Source organism: Thermobia domestica, chromosome 3 (assembly GCF_964235325.1).
Source record: "Thermobia domestica chromosome 3, izTheDome1.hap1.1, whole genome shotgun sequence".
Lineage (NCBI taxonomy): Eukaryota > Metazoa > Arthropoda > Insecta > Zygentoma > Lepismatidae > Thermobia > Thermobia domestica.
In genome coordinates, this window is record NC_137456.1 from 198,412,411 (window position 1) to 198,430,170 (window position 17,760).

General features: G+C 36.6%; 2 protein-coding genes across 2 annotated transcripts in view; both read left to right on the forward strand.

The window, feature by feature from the left end:
- The window catches only part of Grd (gamma-aminobutyric acid type A receptor subunit Grd), a 1,945,208-nt gene that overhangs the window by 293,535 nt on the left and 1,633,913 nt on the right, over positions 1 to 17,760 (forward strand). The window lies entirely within an intron of this gene.
- On the forward strand, positions 13,000 to 15,164 carry LOC145682076 (uncharacterized). The gene is made up of 5 exons (XM_081753673.1): positions 13,000 to 13,378; positions 13,484 to 13,661; positions 13,726 to 14,100; positions 14,327 to 14,634; positions 14,772 to 15,164. The coding sequence occupies exons 1-5, from the start codon at positions 13,049 to 13,051 to the stop codon at positions 15,162 to 15,164; spliced, it is 1,584 nt and encodes a 527-aa protein (XP_081609799.1). The 5' UTR covers positions 13,000 to 13,048.

The window sequence follows — 17,760 nt, forward strand, 5'->3', positions numbered from 1 at the left end:
TAACTGAAGTTTTTCAGAAAATATGTAAGTTTATCGAAAGGCACGTCTGGAAGTTCTGTTACTTGGTTGAAGTAGCTAGGGTCCAAATAATCCATAAAGTACATTGCTTCTTGAATCTTGAAGAAATACTCAAAACTACCATGTCCAATATTGTTTTGAATGCTTCGATGCAGTACCTGGTCATTGAATAGAAGCAGCTTCATCTTCATATTCACAGGAAAAATCTTTGTCCATCTCTGAAGGTGAATTGTTGATAGGTCAATAGAAAAAAAGAAATCACGTTCTAAGTCTTCAAATTTGGCCCATTCTGCAAAGCTTAATGGTGCATTCTTAACGGGTTCAAAATCATCTCTCTACTATTTCAGTCGGAACAGAGTAGTCTGCACCATCCGATAGAACTACACTAGCAGCACCCTCTATTTGGAGATAGTTTGGCAGAGAGGTTGTCACTTGAAATATCTTAAGGAACATTTCTGCTGTCCGAATTGTTTTGAACTTGAGAAGATCTTTTATATATCCTTTCGTTTTACACCTAGCTTTTGGTTTGATATTTTCTGTATAAGCAATTTTCTTAATTGTTATGGTCAACTCTATATACAAAGCATTTTTTGAGTTCGAAAAATGACCAAACTTTTTCTGAAAAACAGTGAGTTTTCTACCATCTTGTTTCCGCAATAACTGTAAGACGCCTTTGTTAACATTTGACCTTCCAAATGTACATTCGCTGATAAGACTCACGCATAAATATCGCACAGTCATTCAGCAGAACAATGACACAGAATTAATGCAATTTTTTGACACATCACATATGACATCATTGAGTATATGAGCATAACACCGCACATGTAACTGAGTTTCTTAGTAGTTAAGCGGATAGCGTATGCGCCTTTGTCGTGGGAGACCTGACCTGACGGGAGCTCATGTGCTTCGGATTTCCCGTAAATTAGTATGTTCCGTCTCATATAGCCTCGCTGCTAAAAGGGCCGTTAAACTCAAAATCAACTGAATCACACGTGTAACTGATCATAGGTGAGTTGAAAAAATCCGAATATTGTCCTTGCATGTTACTTGAGCCATCAGTTGAATTTCAAATACACTTCTTAATATCAAGGTTCAACTTCTGCAGAATTTCCAGCAGTAAATCGCAAAGACACTGGCCTGTAGTAGATATGCACTTTACAATGACAACAATACTTTGTTTAACAACCATTTTAACAACATGCCGTAAAACAACAGAGCACTGGCCTGAAACTACTATATCTTGAGTAGTGTCTAACAGAACAGAAAATGTTGAAGCTTGAGAGACTTCTTTCGAAATATCTTCTCTGATAAGTGTGCTGATAGCATTCAAAACATAATTCACCGTGTTTAGTAAAAGTTATGCAACCACTATCCTGCTTACTTCCTCGTATATGACTCTTCTCGGTGACCTTATCTAAATTACTTTTAAGCGGAAGATCAAGAAAGAAATAATATCCAAAATGTTTCCATGATCTTTAGCTGTATCTTTCAGTTTATAGGCTGCTACATTTCCTCTGTAAATGAGCCCTCTTTTACCAATGAGTTTCTGCACTTTGACAACTCGATACATTACCAGGCCCGTAGCCAGCCTAAAAACTTAGGGGGGCCCGGCTGAAGTTACGGGGGGCCGATCCAACCATATGATAGTTCATCACCATATTATAGTTCTTTTGCAAGCCTACTGTAAAACTTTTAGGGGCCAGCAAAAATTTAGGGGGGCCCGGCCCCCCTAGACCCCCCTGGATACGGGCCTGCACATTACCTGTCTGTTTTTTTCAACCTTATACTGCCGTTGTTTTACCTGCTCATTAGGAAGTAGTTTCTTAACATTAAGTAGTACGTTTTGTCGCGGATTAAATATCCGAAATGTTTTTATTAGTCCATGACAGGTTGTAATTTATATAAGTGGTACGTTTTGCCGTGGAATAAATATCAGAAATGCTTTAAATCCATGATAGGTTGTTATTTATGACAGGTCGTCAAAAGTGGTACGTTTTGTCGCGAAAATTCAAGTGGTACGTTTTGTCGCTGGTACGTTTTGTCGGGACACCGATGGATCACCTCCGCAATAAAACATTATTATATTAGCACCTTCTGCGGATGGGTGGTTGTATTGGAAAATATGTTCCTGAAGTGATCACGATCCAACTACGGTCCTGACCGTTTTCGATTATTGTCTAAAGTCCTGATTGTTTACAATTGCAGATCTATTTTTCATAATCTAATGAAGGAAAACTTCTCGGTTATTCCATACACTCAAAGAATGGTATACCTTTTAACGGTGATATTAGCCGATGTCAACTCATGTAGCCATTAATCCAACTTTTTCTACTTACTAATTATGTGGAACCTCGAACAATAGTGTTATGATCTGTATCAAATTCGTTTACAATTTTAGGAATACTTTTCCGAAGATCTGCTTTCACAGTTATCCTAAGGAGCTCATAAGAATATGCTGTTGGTCGGTGGATGAGGGGTTTATTTTTCAATATTTTCACTGGCACGAAAGTTTACAAACCAATACCATATAGTGTATTCATTCACCACTTCTGGAGCAAATGCACCGTTTGTATTTCGCGGCTAGATGTGAAGAATATTTTAACTTGAACTCTTGAACAAAATACCAATCGCATTTATGCGTTCTCCATGATGTATTTTCACACGATCCTGTTCAACGACAAAGGACCGCGTGGCTCAGTGACAGAGCATTCACTTTCGGGCGTGGGCGAAGGTAACATAAAGTTATACGAGATTGACATCGCATTTTAGGAGTATTTGGGAACTGTCGGACACCTTGAGCTTCGTTCCGTAGCGGTTTGCGTCAACGCAATGCAAATTTTGTGTTTTACAGTATTTTCTGATAGTCGAGGTAGTTGCAATTACTTGTTTCATTATTTACGTTTCGTTGCCAAGGCTCTTGTAGACTGGGCTCCTTTGTTGCTAATCGCCTATTTCAGCGTTCTTTATAACTCGCACACAGTGACACTCCAACGGGTCTGGACCCCCCTCAAAACATCCTAACTCTATATATATTTGTAGACTTTCTCAATAAAACTATATTTGTTCAACATGGAAATGATTGAAGTAGCATGAAAATATGGTCTTACACTTCATCTGTACTCTTTCTCTTATAAGAGGCAGCGGTGGTTCAGTTGCAGAGCGTTCACTTCTGGTGTATGCGGTCCCTGGTTCGATCTCCGCTCACGCCAAGTAAACTTTGTGGTGGACAAACACCGTGTACGTGGGTTTTTTCGGGGTTCTCCCGTTTCCTCCCACTTTCTTCATTCCACCATTTCATTCATTTCTCACCATCATCACGGTCTTTTTTAGCCTAGCCGGCATAACCGTGAGAGGTAAAACTGAAAGATTTCATTTCATTTCTTTATTATTATTATTATTATTATTATTATTATTATTATTATTATTATTATTATTATTATTATTATTTTCTTGTTTGTTCGATAGAAGTGTTCACCGAGCTACACTGACATCCTTCCGGTGTAGCACCGCGGCTACAGGAGATGTAGACCAACAGTCTAAGGTAGGATCTAAATCATCGTAATGCCTTCAACCTCTTCCACCGAAAATCGTCCCGGGACCACGTCCATCAAAGGAGCGGGCTCTAGGTTTTTAGACCAGCAGCAGAGATGGAGTGAGTCAGTGGGTCAAGTTTTCTGGGTGGGTCAGTGGGTCAAGTGGGTCAACATTTCTGAGTGGGTCGTGGGTCAACAGCATGCGACCCACTGCGACCCACCGACTTAGTATAATCTACCGACCCACTCTGCTCACTGCATTGTAGACAGTATCTTCTAAAGACTGGTAAATTTGTCTTCGTTTTACTTTCAAGACCTTCATTTCCTTTCCTTTTCCATTTGTTTCTGTCTACTTACCTGAGGTAAGTATATCTAACTGTCAAAAAAAAAAAAAAAAAAAAAAAAACAGGTACTTTTGGATATTGATATTGGTAATTGTAATAATAGCAATAGGGCTTAAACTACTACTTGGCTTTCGAGACTTGTGAGTTTTTAGAGGAGCTAACTACTGGAAAAATACATTTTGAATCACTGTAATATATAAATTATTATATAAAAAATTGAATGTAACCATGTGTGCCTGATCATCACGGTCAAATTGCAAAGTCAAATGAAATTACTTTTGATATATAGTTAGACCTTAATCCAAACTGGGATGTTATATTGCTTTCATTATAATACATAATATCCTAAGGAGGTAGTGAGGATCCGAATTTTTGCGGGAAAAAAATGAGTATCTCGCAAGCCGTTAAACTTACGCAGTTGAAATTCACCAATGTTAATGGCCCACCGCTAGACAAGCTCAAAGTAGACGAGCTAGTTATTTCTTGCCTGAAGGATGGACATCATTCCGCTGCGGATGATTTACTACGAAAAAGTTCTGGAGGCCAATAGGAAAGAAACCCGATTTCAGATTTGTTTTGAGGTGGCAAATTACAAGTTATGGAAAATGTATACTTGTATTACTAATGGCTTATTTGTGTTATTCAACTTTGTACCTAATTTTTAATGTCTCTTCTTTGTTTTAGGTAAACTACTTTGAATAAATATTCATAATAATTGCAAGTATGCATATTTGTAACTTAAATTTAACGTGGTGTTTTAGTGATTACACAAATTACAATTATGAGCATACTTTATGGAGATGCTCTCACAGAGGGTACCCGAGCACCTTTATACACTATGAAAACTGATTTTCCAAGTCTTTTGTGAAAAAAATACTGTGAACTGAGAAACCATAACATTTTCCATATTGTACAGGGGTATTTTCCTGTGAATAGAAGTTTCTTTTGGAATGCGTTGAGAAATTAACACTTGCAAGAATACTCTCTTAGTACAAGTATATTTTAAGCACACACTAATTTCTTCCCACCTGGAAGTGCTTCAATTTCCTCACTGACAAATACTACCATTTGATATTGTAAAGGTCAGATACACCGTTAATGTAACAGAGTGGTGCTTGAGCGATTGACTAGAAATTCAAACTCCGATTAGTGACAATTTCACAGTCTTGTTTTATTACAAGTCTAAACTCTTTAGTCAGTACAGAAGAGGCCGTGTATCGTGTTCAGAGTTCATGACGATGGATTTTCGTGAATCAAAGTAGGTCACAGTGGATGAGTGGTTCATGGTGGGTGGTGAGTCACGGCGGGTCACAGTGGGTCACGGTGGGTGGTGGGTCACAGTGGGTCCGGTGGGTGGTGGGTCATGGTTGGTCATTGGGTCGTGGGTCAAGTTTTCATTGACCCACTCCAACTCTGAACAGCAGGAAGAGCTTAGACGTTACTGAAGAGGAACTACTCCGAACTAGCAAGTGTTCATTAGTCCAAAGGAGAGCTACTATTATTATTACAAATTGTTATTATTACAAATTGATTAATAATAATAATAATAATAATATAATAATAATAATAATAATAATAATAATAATGTACAGGTGTTATAAAGGTTAGTGGTAGTCCAAGCCATCAAACCAGTATGCGGCACTTCCCTAATTCATAATCCTTTGTTCAGACGCGCTACTCCGTTTGACTTAGCCAAGCTTAAACAGTACTGAATAGGTAGAGTGGTAAATAATCTGTGCTCTACTGGTAAATCATTTGTAAAACTAGTTTACGTATGACCTCGAGTTTGACTTATTTCATTTTTTTTAAAGAAAATACAGGCTAGGGCTACTCAACAAAGTAAAAAAAAAAAGTTCATAAAACAAGTAGGTTTCTGTAGTGCAATATTAATATTGAAACCGCAAAAGGTAGTAGATTTCAACCACTTCCGATTTTAGTAGAGAGATTAGAAAACAGACGAAATGTATATTTTTGGGACGCTTAACTGATTGCAGAAAACAGCTTCTTGTATATATTATAGATTTATTCTATAACTCTCAACGTTAAAACAGGAAGTTTCTGATTTTCGACCACTTCCCGTTTGAATAGAGGCCTAAGACAGAAGATGGCAGCTATTTTTAGAACGCTGAATAGCATGCAGAAAAAAGCTTCTTACTGTTACAATTCCTGTTCTATGGATATGACTATTGAAACCGGAAGTGGTTCATTCCTACGACTTCCGGTTTTAATTGAAGATCAATAGAGGACACGAAAGGTATTCTTGCAGTTGCGTAGCGAGAAACTCATCAAGGGGGCGCTCACACACAAGCATTTCATATATATATATATACAGACATGGGTGCCGATCCTGGGAGGACCAAGGTGATCCGGGCTCCCCCAAAGCTCATGTGGGCCCCTTATTGTATTTAAGAATATATAATATTTGGAATAATTTGAATGCAATTTGTTTTAAAATCCTCATATATGCCTTCTCCATCTAAATGGGCTCCCCATTTTAAAGAGAAATCGGTGCCCTTGTATACATGTGCAGATCCGAGGAAGGGAAAGGGGCTGGTGGTCTTTTGACTCTTTACCTGCAGTAACTCAATACGGAAGAATGCATTACAATTAATCCAAGTAATTAGGTGCAAAATTTTGACAGTCATCTGAATTGTATTACTCTTTGGCAACAAAATTACCATCTTTGTACAAAATTACAAGTTCCTAAATGCTGCATTTTCTAAGATATTTATGGTTTAAATTTTACATGTTATCTTATGAAAATTCTGAAGCCTCTGATGATGGGAAGACATCCTCTTAAGCTGTAGGTCATGTCTGACAGTGGCGTAACCTGGGAGGATCACCCAGCTCGAGCATCCCCCATTAGTGTTGCGATGTTGAAAGTGGATTCCGCTTACATACAGTATGTTCTATTTGTGATCCTGATGTTAGGACTTTTCTTTGTAGTTTCCGGAGTAAGCCGACCGGATGTTGTAGTTTTACTCCAGGTGTACTGTAATTATGTATGTGTATATGTAGTACTTTATTCCTCGGTAACTACCAGCTAATTTAAACCAAACTTGATGCGCAAATACCCAATCATCTAAGGAATAAAGATCACTACATGTGATGGCCGAGCTCGGCCGGCGATAGGCTTGGCTCGGCTTGCCTTCTCCGTATGTTCTATTTTATTTCTCCGTAACTACTTGCTGAATATCAAGGAAATATGGTGCGCAGATAGCCCATTGTCCAAAGAATGAAGATCGCTATACTTTACAAAGCGACAGGGCAAAGGACAGGTTCGCTTTTATAATAACACAAGAACTACGAATAGGGCCTATATTTTGTTTGACGGAAGGGGAAGGGGCTGAAGTATAATCTTGGGTGTGAGAATGTGTTCATTTGGCCCTGTACATTGTCTGTTATTCGCTTCCAACCCCACATTTCTGACCTTTTCATGCCGGCATATGTAATGACTTCTATATATTGGTTTGCTATATATTACAGGCACGCCACGAAACCTCAAGTCTGAATCCAGCAACAAGATCATAGTGTTCTTTTTTTTTTTTTTTTTTTTTTTTTTTTTTTTGGCAAGATATAATTTATGCAAAAGTCGATCGCCAAACTGAAATATTCAGTCACCAATGGCGACCTGGCGATCGAAAATTCCAACCTAGCGACCAATCGGTACATGGTTTTGTTTTATATTAGTTAGGCACCAGATCAGGGTTGGAAAAAATACAGTTTTATTTTTTAAAAAAGAACAAAACATGTGTTTAAAACATAAAAAAGATGTTCAAAATGTTTTAAACATGTTTTAAAATACAGACGAAAAAAGCATGTTTTAAACATTTTGAACAGTTTAAAACATAAAAAAATGTTCAAAATGTTTTAAACATGTTTTAAAATACAGACGAAAAAAGCATGTTTTAAACATTTTGAACAGTTTAAAACACGATTTTTAACATGTTTCGAAATCATGTACGTAATAACTTATTTCGTAGGACTTTTTGTTCTTTGCTTGCAACCGACCTTTTCATTTATTTTATCCTGGTTAATAACACTGTGCTGGGTACAGAATATTTCAGTATAGATTAGTAAATCTCAACTTATTTCATATCCCGACCCCTTTTTATTACACCCTCTTGTCAGTGATTCTCATAAGTACTTTCTTGGTTGTAATTAGCTTTTTAGGTAGATTTTAAAATCAACCAACTGTGGAGATTTCACACAATCTATCAATATGCATGGTGAAACAAAAGTCCTCACCACCCTTGTGCGTTGAGAAAGGGTTGAGGGAGAATGATGAAACTTATAAGTGGTCTGACACATCAGATAGTGCTATCAAGCATCATGGCTGCCATCTTTGATTGGAATTCAAAATTTCAAATACAAATGGAGTCATGTTACGTATTTTAAGCCTAGAACTAGAATACGCTTGAATACTAGAACCGCACAGAAATACACTTGTGCGGTTACTTTAGCCTTAAAACAAGTCATTTCGGAGTTACTAGGCCTACTTCTGAAAATTTCCTAATTATGCTCCTAGGAACTAGGATCGCGTTTCGTGGAGGCGAGTGTGATTTTTAGTCGCAAAAATTTGAATACTATTTCAGAACACTCATGCTAATAAAATTATCTTAAAATAATAAATTTTCGAAAAGTCATGATAGTTTGAAGCACACTTCATGTTGTGCTAACTTTAGAATATTTTTTTCAAGCCTATGTAATTGGTTGTTTTTGAAGCCAATAATTCATTGAAGAAAAGTGATATTTGAGGCGTTCAGAGCACTATGGATCCAAGTCCATTTTCAATAAGGTTCAGATTTGCTCACCAAATGAATTCTATTTCCAAACGTAATATCTTCGCAGTCAAGAGTCTGCAATAAATATAACTAAAACCACGTGAAAGGCCGTGGGATAGTTTCATATGACAGCCGCTAGATAGGGGCGTCAATGGGGCAGGAGGGCATCAGCACCCACCACACCCTGAATTTCAGATTTTGGGAACAGTAAGGCAGTTTTAGAAACCTTTCGACAAGCAAGGTCCAACAAAACAAGTTTGAGGTCCTTACACCGAATAAATAAGTAGGAAATACAAATGATCGAAACTGGAAAGTTGTTCCAAATAATATCGTTTTTTCTTCCCGTAAAACTAATGTTAACAGATTCCAAGTTGCACGGAGACTGACAAGGTATATTCGCGAAGTGTCCCCTCGGGATTCGTGTAACATTGATTCAAATGTAAAGTTCTCCGTGGCCTAATGTATATTGTATTAATTTAAGCGGCCCATACCGGTAATTTCCATATTTATGGGCCTTCATATATCCGGAATTCAATCATACACTACTATAACACTCGGACACATAGTTGCTTTTAGTTTCTTTAGATATCACTGGACATGAATATGGGCATATGCAAAACAAATTGAATCAAGTACTCCTCTGACATATGTTACCCACCTTGGCCGCCATCGTGGATTTAACTTTCTGTTTTTCAAATGGCAAGTGGTGCAAATGATACATCAAATTAATGTAAACTTTTCTCGGAATTTCATTGGTGCACTGAGTTTTATCGTAGCTTGTATATACTATTAAATGTCAAGCACTTCATATTGAACCAAATAGAAAGTTGTGCAGGGCCCCATGCGTATACGCAATCTTTTATGTGAGTTATCGTTGATGAAATATTCTCTGAACTTATATACATGCAGATACACAGATGTCAATACGGAAATGGTAGGTCTTCACCCAAATCTGGCCGTATCTGGATCTACATTAGGCATTTTGACCGTAATACAATACTTCTTTATTATAGTATAACATGGAAGTAATAACAATCACTCACGGAAATGTAATAAGATTATGACACCTATGTCGTAAGGAGTTTTCCAGTTAGAAATTGTTTCGATTTGTCAACATCAAAAACGTAAGCGTAACTGATATTAATCTGCAATGCCTATTCGCGAAATGCCTGGAGGGAATGAACTTGTAATACCTTCTAAACAGTACAAGCTACGGTAAAATACATTACACCAGTGAATGTAAATGTAAATGTCCGATGTAACACTTGCACCTATTTCCATTTGAAAAACCTAAAGTAAAATCTAATATGGCAGATCTAAGATGGCGGCCGGGGTGGGTAACATGTGTCAGAAGCAGTACTTGATCCAATTTGTTTTGCATATGCCCATATTCATGTCCAGTGAGTAACATCTAAAGAAACTAAAAGCAATTTTGTGTCCAAGCGTTATGGAGTGTATGATAGAATTCCGGATATATGAAGGCCCATAAATATGCCAATTACCGGCATGGGCAGCTAAATTTAGTACAATACATATTAGACAGCAGAGAACTTTGTATTTGAATCAATTTTACACGAATCTCGAGGGGACACTTCGCGAATGTACCTGGTAAGAACCAACATGTAGGCTACTATATCAACGAATGCCTGCGATATATTAATTTTAGAACCACAATTTAGAACCGCAAGAACCCTTTGATTGTTTTCTGAATACAACACAAAAATTTGTTTCCATGATAATTCTTTTATTTACTTCTTAATATCAGTTCTAGAAGTAGAACAACCTTCAACTATGACACTTTCTCGCAGGTTAACTTATAAGCATTTAAATAATACAATAAACGTTAAAAATCAAAGGGAGAGAATGAGACAAAATAAACTGTAGATCAGCGTTTCCCAACTGGTGTGCCGCGAATGAGCCGCTGGTGTGCCGCGAGGAAATCGAAACAAAATTATTAATTCTATAGCAACCAAATTGCAAGACATAGGAAAAAGGGTATATTAATATTTCACATTGCTATTAACTTCCACAACGTAAAAAAATTACTGCAACTGTAACATTATTGTACGCACATTGCTGTGTAGCAGATAGTATTTCGGAAACAGAATTTTAATTGTCGGAGCGTCATACACACCAATGTTGATGCTTCAGTTGACTTCATTTGACTGGGTGAGGGAACCTTTTGCGCCTTCTGTCCTACAGTCATCAGAATTAAATGTCCAGGAAGAACGTGAATTGGTCAATGTAAGGAATGCCGAGGTTTGAAGCTTAAGTACTCACAACAAGACATGGGATTATTCTATATTTCTCTCCGGAGAGAATATCCAGCTATTTCTACAAAGGCTGTGAAAGTTCTCATTCCCTTTTCTACATCCTACTTAATAGTCCAGGAACTTTAGTCAAAAAATGGGTGTTTCTTCGGAAAAATTAGAAGCCAAGGTTTTTCTTTACAAAAACGTTCATTAGGTCATTCTAAATGACAAATCAAAAGTCCCCGACTTTCTGCTGTACGCTTCCCCTTTCTTCGGGGGGTGGAAGTGGGGGAAGAAAACGCAATTTAAAATAAATCAAATTCAACTTATTTGCATGTTAACCTAAATATTCCGATTAAAAAACCAAACATTACCGGGAACGCTTAGCACATTCGCTCGTAAATGTTTCACAGGAAGTCCCAAAGAATATCGGGTCGGGTTTCAAGAATATGACGTCATCAAAATGGCTGACACCAGAATTTGTGGTGTTTTATGGAAGTGGTTATAACTTTCCGCAGAATAGTGGTAAAACCGTCGTTTTTGTTTCCGATTCAAGATAATTATTTACCAAATGTACGGAATGAAACGTGCTGTCTGTATCGTTAATTTCTTTCGAGATACAATAACAAAAACACTAGTTTGTGAGTATCTGGTTTTAAGTGTAAATGCAAATAACTCAGTAATCATAAAATATTTCAAAATATATATTCAAATAAAGGTTGTAGAACATTATAAAGCCTACGAGAATAAACTATTAGATCCGCAGAAAGAAAGGATGAGAGTCGTGCAAAAACCAGCCGAAATCGTACGTCAAGATATACGTTCTGCATCATATGATGTAGATACTTATCCTCCCAGTACTGAATTGTTCTCTAATGTCAAAACCAGTGGCCTAAGTCATTAATCTCTCTGATAGAGGAAATCATCTTAACAAACAGAAAGGGTTCTACAGAGCTTTTGAAAAGAAAGTCAACTAACATATGTCATAGCATTATGTCCGCTGTTCGTCCTCGGTCCTTTATACCACCTGTACTCCTTGGAATATCCGTTCATTTACAGAAGAAACAGTCCTGTATGAATTTTCCAATGTGATGCATCATCAGCCTTCAATCTCTTCCCCTGAAGAAGACTGTTTCATTCAGTTTGTTGGTGACAACGCAGATCATAATGTTGCAACAATTGATGGCATGAATACATTTCATTCAATGGGAATCTTCCGAATTGTTGCTCCCCATGATAAGGTTAATGATTCTCTAGATAATGTACCAAGATTGAAAGAGATCCCAAGTTCCTCAGAAATAACTAAAACAACACAAATACCAATCAAGGTTTACTAAAACCGGGATGTTCGAGGACTTAAAAACATTATTGTGAAACAGCTTGATTGCAGCCCAACACTTATCTCTAGTCTTCGAAATGCGGATGTCTTGTGGTTTTATGCTAAATATAAGGAAGTACTGCGCTTTCCTGGGTGGAGTGCATTCATGGAGTTGTTGACACATCAGAAAGACCACTACAAATCACGTGTCATGTTTTTGCCATTTGTAAACAGTCCTGCAAGCAACTACTACACAATTTACAGCACTTTACAATATGTTCTCGAAGATAGTCTCAAGTGTGGGCACAATACTTGTGTAATAACCTTTGACCAGCCCCTTTATGTTAAAGCAAGGGAAATCGTTGCTTCATCCGGTGAAAATTCTGGGATATCCAAAATAGTGGTCAGACTAGGAGGTTTTCATATGTGCATGTCCTTTCTTGGATCAATTGGTTTCATCATGGCTGGCAGCGGACTCAAAGAAGTGTTGAGTACTATTTACGCTTCTCATTCTGTTGACAAAATGTTGATGGGCCATGCTTACTCTCGAGCTGTCAGAGGTCATACAATTCTGCTAATAGCTCTGTCTAAAATAATTTTCAATAAACTGTCGTTGTCCAGTGAGGAACAACAATTTATGGAAGCCAACCTACAAGACCTATATGAAACAACATCTTCATTTTCAATAGTAGAAGAGCTATGATTCCTCAGTGATATTAAAAGTAAGTATTAAGATAAGTGTTCCCAACTAAAAGAGAGAGGTCCAACTGCACAATTATGGGTCCAATATTTAGGTATGGTGTTAATCCTCAAAGAGTTTATTAGGGCGGAGAGGATGGGTGATTGGAAGGCATATTTGTCTGCAGTGAAGAGGATGATTCCGTATTTCCACGCCGCAGGACATTTTTTGTACGCTAAAAGTGCCAACTTGTTTGTACAAGACATGCTAAAGTTGGAGAACATAATGGATGGAGACACCTATAGAAAATTTACTGCAGACGTTTTCACTGTTAAGCAATCAGACAAATTTTTTAGTGGAACTCCAACAGATATGGTAATTGAACAGTCACTCATTATGTCTTTAAAGATGCAAGGAGCTTTGTGCATGGAAGAACTACAAAAGAGAGTGATTTACCTAAGTTTGTTGTTGGTTTTTTAAGTGCGAGCAACATTTCGGAAGGACTAGAAAACTTTTGTGGGATTTCGTTTGCAAGTGAAGAACAGCATGTAGATGCACGAGAATCTCGAATCAAACTGGACCAAGAAGATGTTAGAGTGGTTCAGTGCCCACAACCCTTTCCCAAATGTACAAGTGATCATGTCTATAGCAACAGGGGTTACAGGTAATGTGGAGAAGATAAAACTGCTACGATGCACTGAACATTGGAGCAACCATGATGGAAAGAAAAGTTGGTGACAATTTTGATGACATAAAATATTCTCGTACTGATAGGGTTCTTTCTTTTCAAACAGTGAACGGTCACCTTACGGTACATGATGTTACTGTGCCTGTCGATCCACTGCTGTTGTTTCAACGATTCAGCGTAATCAAAAGATCAGATGATGACCTTCGAGCATGTTTAAATTTCGAACTGGCTCCTTACCCAATGGCTCTTTTTTATGCAACTGGAATGAGAAAAACGAAGAAATCATCCTTATTCAACATCTTCAACCCGATCGATGTTCATCCTGATCTCGGAAACTCAAACTACGTCGTTGATGGAGGGTTTCTTCTTCATCGAGTGGTGTCTCGTCAAAACGATTCTTTCATAGATATTTGTGATAAATATGTGGCATATGTGGAAAAACACTTCGGTGAAAACACTGTCATCGTATTTGATGGATATGGTAATCCTTAGAAAAAGTGTAAAAGGCATGAACCAACTTCGACGGTGCTCGAAAGCAGCATCAACAACAATTACAGTATATTTGATGGAAACATGGTTGAGACTACGAGCCAAGAAAACTCTCGCCAATGCAAACAACAAAAGTAGGTTGATTGATTTGCTCACTGATAAGGCTGTCAATATTGATGTCAAACAAGCAGAGAATGATGCTGATGTCCTCATTGTAGAAACCGCCCTCACGATATCAAAAGTTAATTCTAATTCTACAGTTATTGTTGATGAGGATATTGATTTGTTAGTAATCATGACAGCTCGAACTCCGGTGAATTTAGAAAGTTTTTTCTTGAAGCCAGGAAAAGGAAAGACAGAGCGGAAGATTTACTCATCAAGGAGTTTCGAAGGTGTATGCAAAAATCACATTTTATTTCTACATGCTTTTTCAGGCTGTGATGGAACATCTGCCATTTTTCAGAAGGGGAAATCAGCTTGTTTGAAATTATTACAAAATCGTCAAGATTTAAAACATGTCGTAGAAATTTTTAATCGAAGTAATGTTTCCCATGCAGAAATAACTGAAAATGGCATACAGTTGTTTTGGGTTTATACGGTGCATCTGCAAATGACATTTCACTAAATGATTACCGTTATCATTATACCACCAAATCAGTGAAGAGAAATAAGTCTGTCGATTTACAAGCCCTACCACCGACTTCAGCTGCAGCACAACATTTGTTTCGGGTTTATTACCACGTACAAACATGGCTCGGAAACCAACTAAATCCTGAGGAGTGGGGTTGGGTTATGAAAGACAATTTGTTAGTACCAATTCGATCAACGCAGCCACCTGCTCCACCGTCCCTTTTAAAAATAATTTTCTGTTCATGTTCTAAAGGATGCGGCAATGTGTGTGGATGTCGAAAGCTGGGTTTGTTCTGCTCTCTTGCTTGTGCAAATTGTCACGGACAATCCTGCTTGAATGTCACTCCAACGGAAGGAATCTCTGAAAGTGAAATATTCATGGACGCCGAAGAAATAGAGGTGACAAACGAGGTGAAACTGCTATAATTACAATTATTATTTATCAATCAGCAAAGGGACTCAAGTAAACCATTTCAGGTAAGTTGAATAGTTTACATTTCTTATTCATTGTTACTTTGAATTTTACATTTCTCATTCTACAAACGATAAGAATCTATCGCCGAACGTTGTAAATCCTCATTTTTGTATCTCTATCTGGGGTGTATGTGACTTAGAGATTGTAATGCCATACTGAATCTTATATACGATTTTTTTCAAAATTAAAAAAAAGGATTATTTTGTCTTTACAAGAGTCGGCCTATTAAATAAAACAACATACCTTCCTTACATTTCAAAATACAAAAAATGCAGGTACAGGTACCGTTGGAAAGTTTTATAATGCTCTGCAACCATTGTTTGAAGATATATTTTAAAATATTTTATGATTATTGAGTTATTTGCATTTACACTTAAAACCAGATACTCATAAACTAGTTTTTTTGTTATTGTATCTCGAAAGAAATTAACGATACGGACAGCACGTTTCATTCTGTACATTTGGTAAATAATTATCTTGAATCTGAAACAAAAACTACGGTTTTACCACTATTCTACGGAAAGTTATAACCATTCCCACAAAACACTACAAATTCTGGTGTCGGCCATTTTGATGACGTCATATTGTTGAAACCCGACCCGATATTCTTTGGGACTTCCTGTGAAACATTTACGAGCGAATGTGCTAAGCGTTCCCGGTAATGTTTGGCTTTTTAATCGGAATATTTAGGTTAACATGCAAATAAGCTGAATTTGATTGTATTTTAAATTGCGTTTTCCTCCCCCCACTTCCACTCCCTGGAAAAGGGGGAAGCGTACAGCAGAAAGTCGGGGACTTTTGATTTGTCATTTAGAATGACCTAATGAACGTTTTTGTAAAGAAAAACCTTAGTTTCTAATTTTTCCGAAGAAAAATGCTAAAGTTCCTGGACTATAAATAAAGCAGGATTTTCTGCAACAAACACAATTAAGTGTAAGAACAGGTCACAACTATTAACTCCGGAACACGATATAAGGGTGTGTTTATCAATCATCATTCCAGAATTGAAGTAGATTATGAAAGAACATCAAGCTCATGTTACAGATTAATTTTGCTTCGTGCACCAACTTGTTTTACTTATTTTTGAAAAATTGTAACATTCATATAATATTTTTTTTAAAAAAAGTAACATATATTAACCATGTTAATACATTTTGAGTTTCATACTATATTACTTTTCTGCACATATTTAATGTTGAAAAAAGTATTTGTTATCGTTATGACCATTATTGCCTCTTTATTGTTGCAAACTATATCGAAACTTGAAATGTTAAAATATCATTCAATCCTTTCGACGAAGCAAACATGCATACAAATTACTTACATGTGCGTTTTAAAATTATGAGAGATTTGTTTGTTCGTTCGTTATTTAATGATCTCCCTTCTTAGTGAAAGGTTGAATACAGTTTTCGAAAATGAAAGTGTATTTTTAAAAGCTGAGTCCTATAATTCATTGCAATTGTTTTCTGTTTTTAAATTAGAACGATAAATAAGCATAATGATTTGCCACGGGGAAATACCAGTGATCTGCTTTCTTCTCTGTCAGGAGATGATCAGTAATCACACACACACAAAATATATCACGGTTTTTTATATTTACAATTATTATTATTATTATTATTATTATTATTATTATTATTATTATTATTATTATTATTATTATTATTATTATTATTATTATTATTATTATGAGTGTGCCGCGAGAATTCAAGTTACACCCGTAGTGTGCCGCAAGTTGAAAAAGGTTGGGAAATGCTGCTGTAGATTATCACATTGCCACGAGAAGTCAAAACATTCACATGAGAAGAAAATAGTCTTCTGAATGGGTAACACTTTTTGACAGCTTTCTTTCTCTGGCAGATTTTTTTTTTTTTTACAAAAATAAGATAAAATAGAAATATGCTTAAAACAAGTCTTAAAAATGCGTGTTTAAAACAAAATGTTTAAAACGTATATAAAATTTGATTTAAACAAAACCAATTGTTTAAAAGAAGATTTAATCACTTGTCTTGAACATTTTGTTCTAAACAAAACAACCCTGCACAAGATTCATATTTCTAGTTGCCATGGTGACCTGACACTCCGGATTTTCCAACCCATACACACATACACACACACACACACACACATATATATATATATATATATATATATATATATATATATATATATATATATATATATATATATATATATATATATATATATATATGGCCGGATTTATTGGGGTGCATAGGTGCACGAGCACCCCCTTCCTTGTAAATATACACTACCTAGAGTGAGAAGCTAGGAGTGAAAATAGCAACACTTTCCGAAATTTTCTTCTGTCATGTTTCGATTTGGGCTTAAATCAAAGGGAAGTTTTGCAAAATCGATAGTTTAAGTGAATTTTCTAAAAGTTCAGCAAGAGGATTCACCGAGAACAGATACTTAGGATTTCCAGGGCATTTCCTCATTCACACCACAGGTGTCTAAAGGCATTTAAAAAATTCCAATTCAATTCAAATGTACTGGGAGTTATTGGTGCACCCCCTCAGAAAATTCTTT

Excerpts from the sequence above, each read along its gene's own strand:
- LOC145682076 (XM_081753673.1), top strand. The coding sequence starts at position 13,049 with ATGGTGTTAATCCTCAAAGAGTTTATTAGGGCGGAGAGGATGGGTGAT. Across the intron at positions 13,662-13,725 it reads CAACCATGATGGAAAGAAAA|TGAACGGTCACCTTACGGTA; the intron begins GTTGGTGACAAT and ends CTTTTCAAACAG. Across the intron at positions 14,101-14,326 it reads CATCGTATTTGATGGATATG|AAACCGCCCTCACGATATCA; the intron begins GTAATCCTTAGA and ends TCCTCATTGTAG.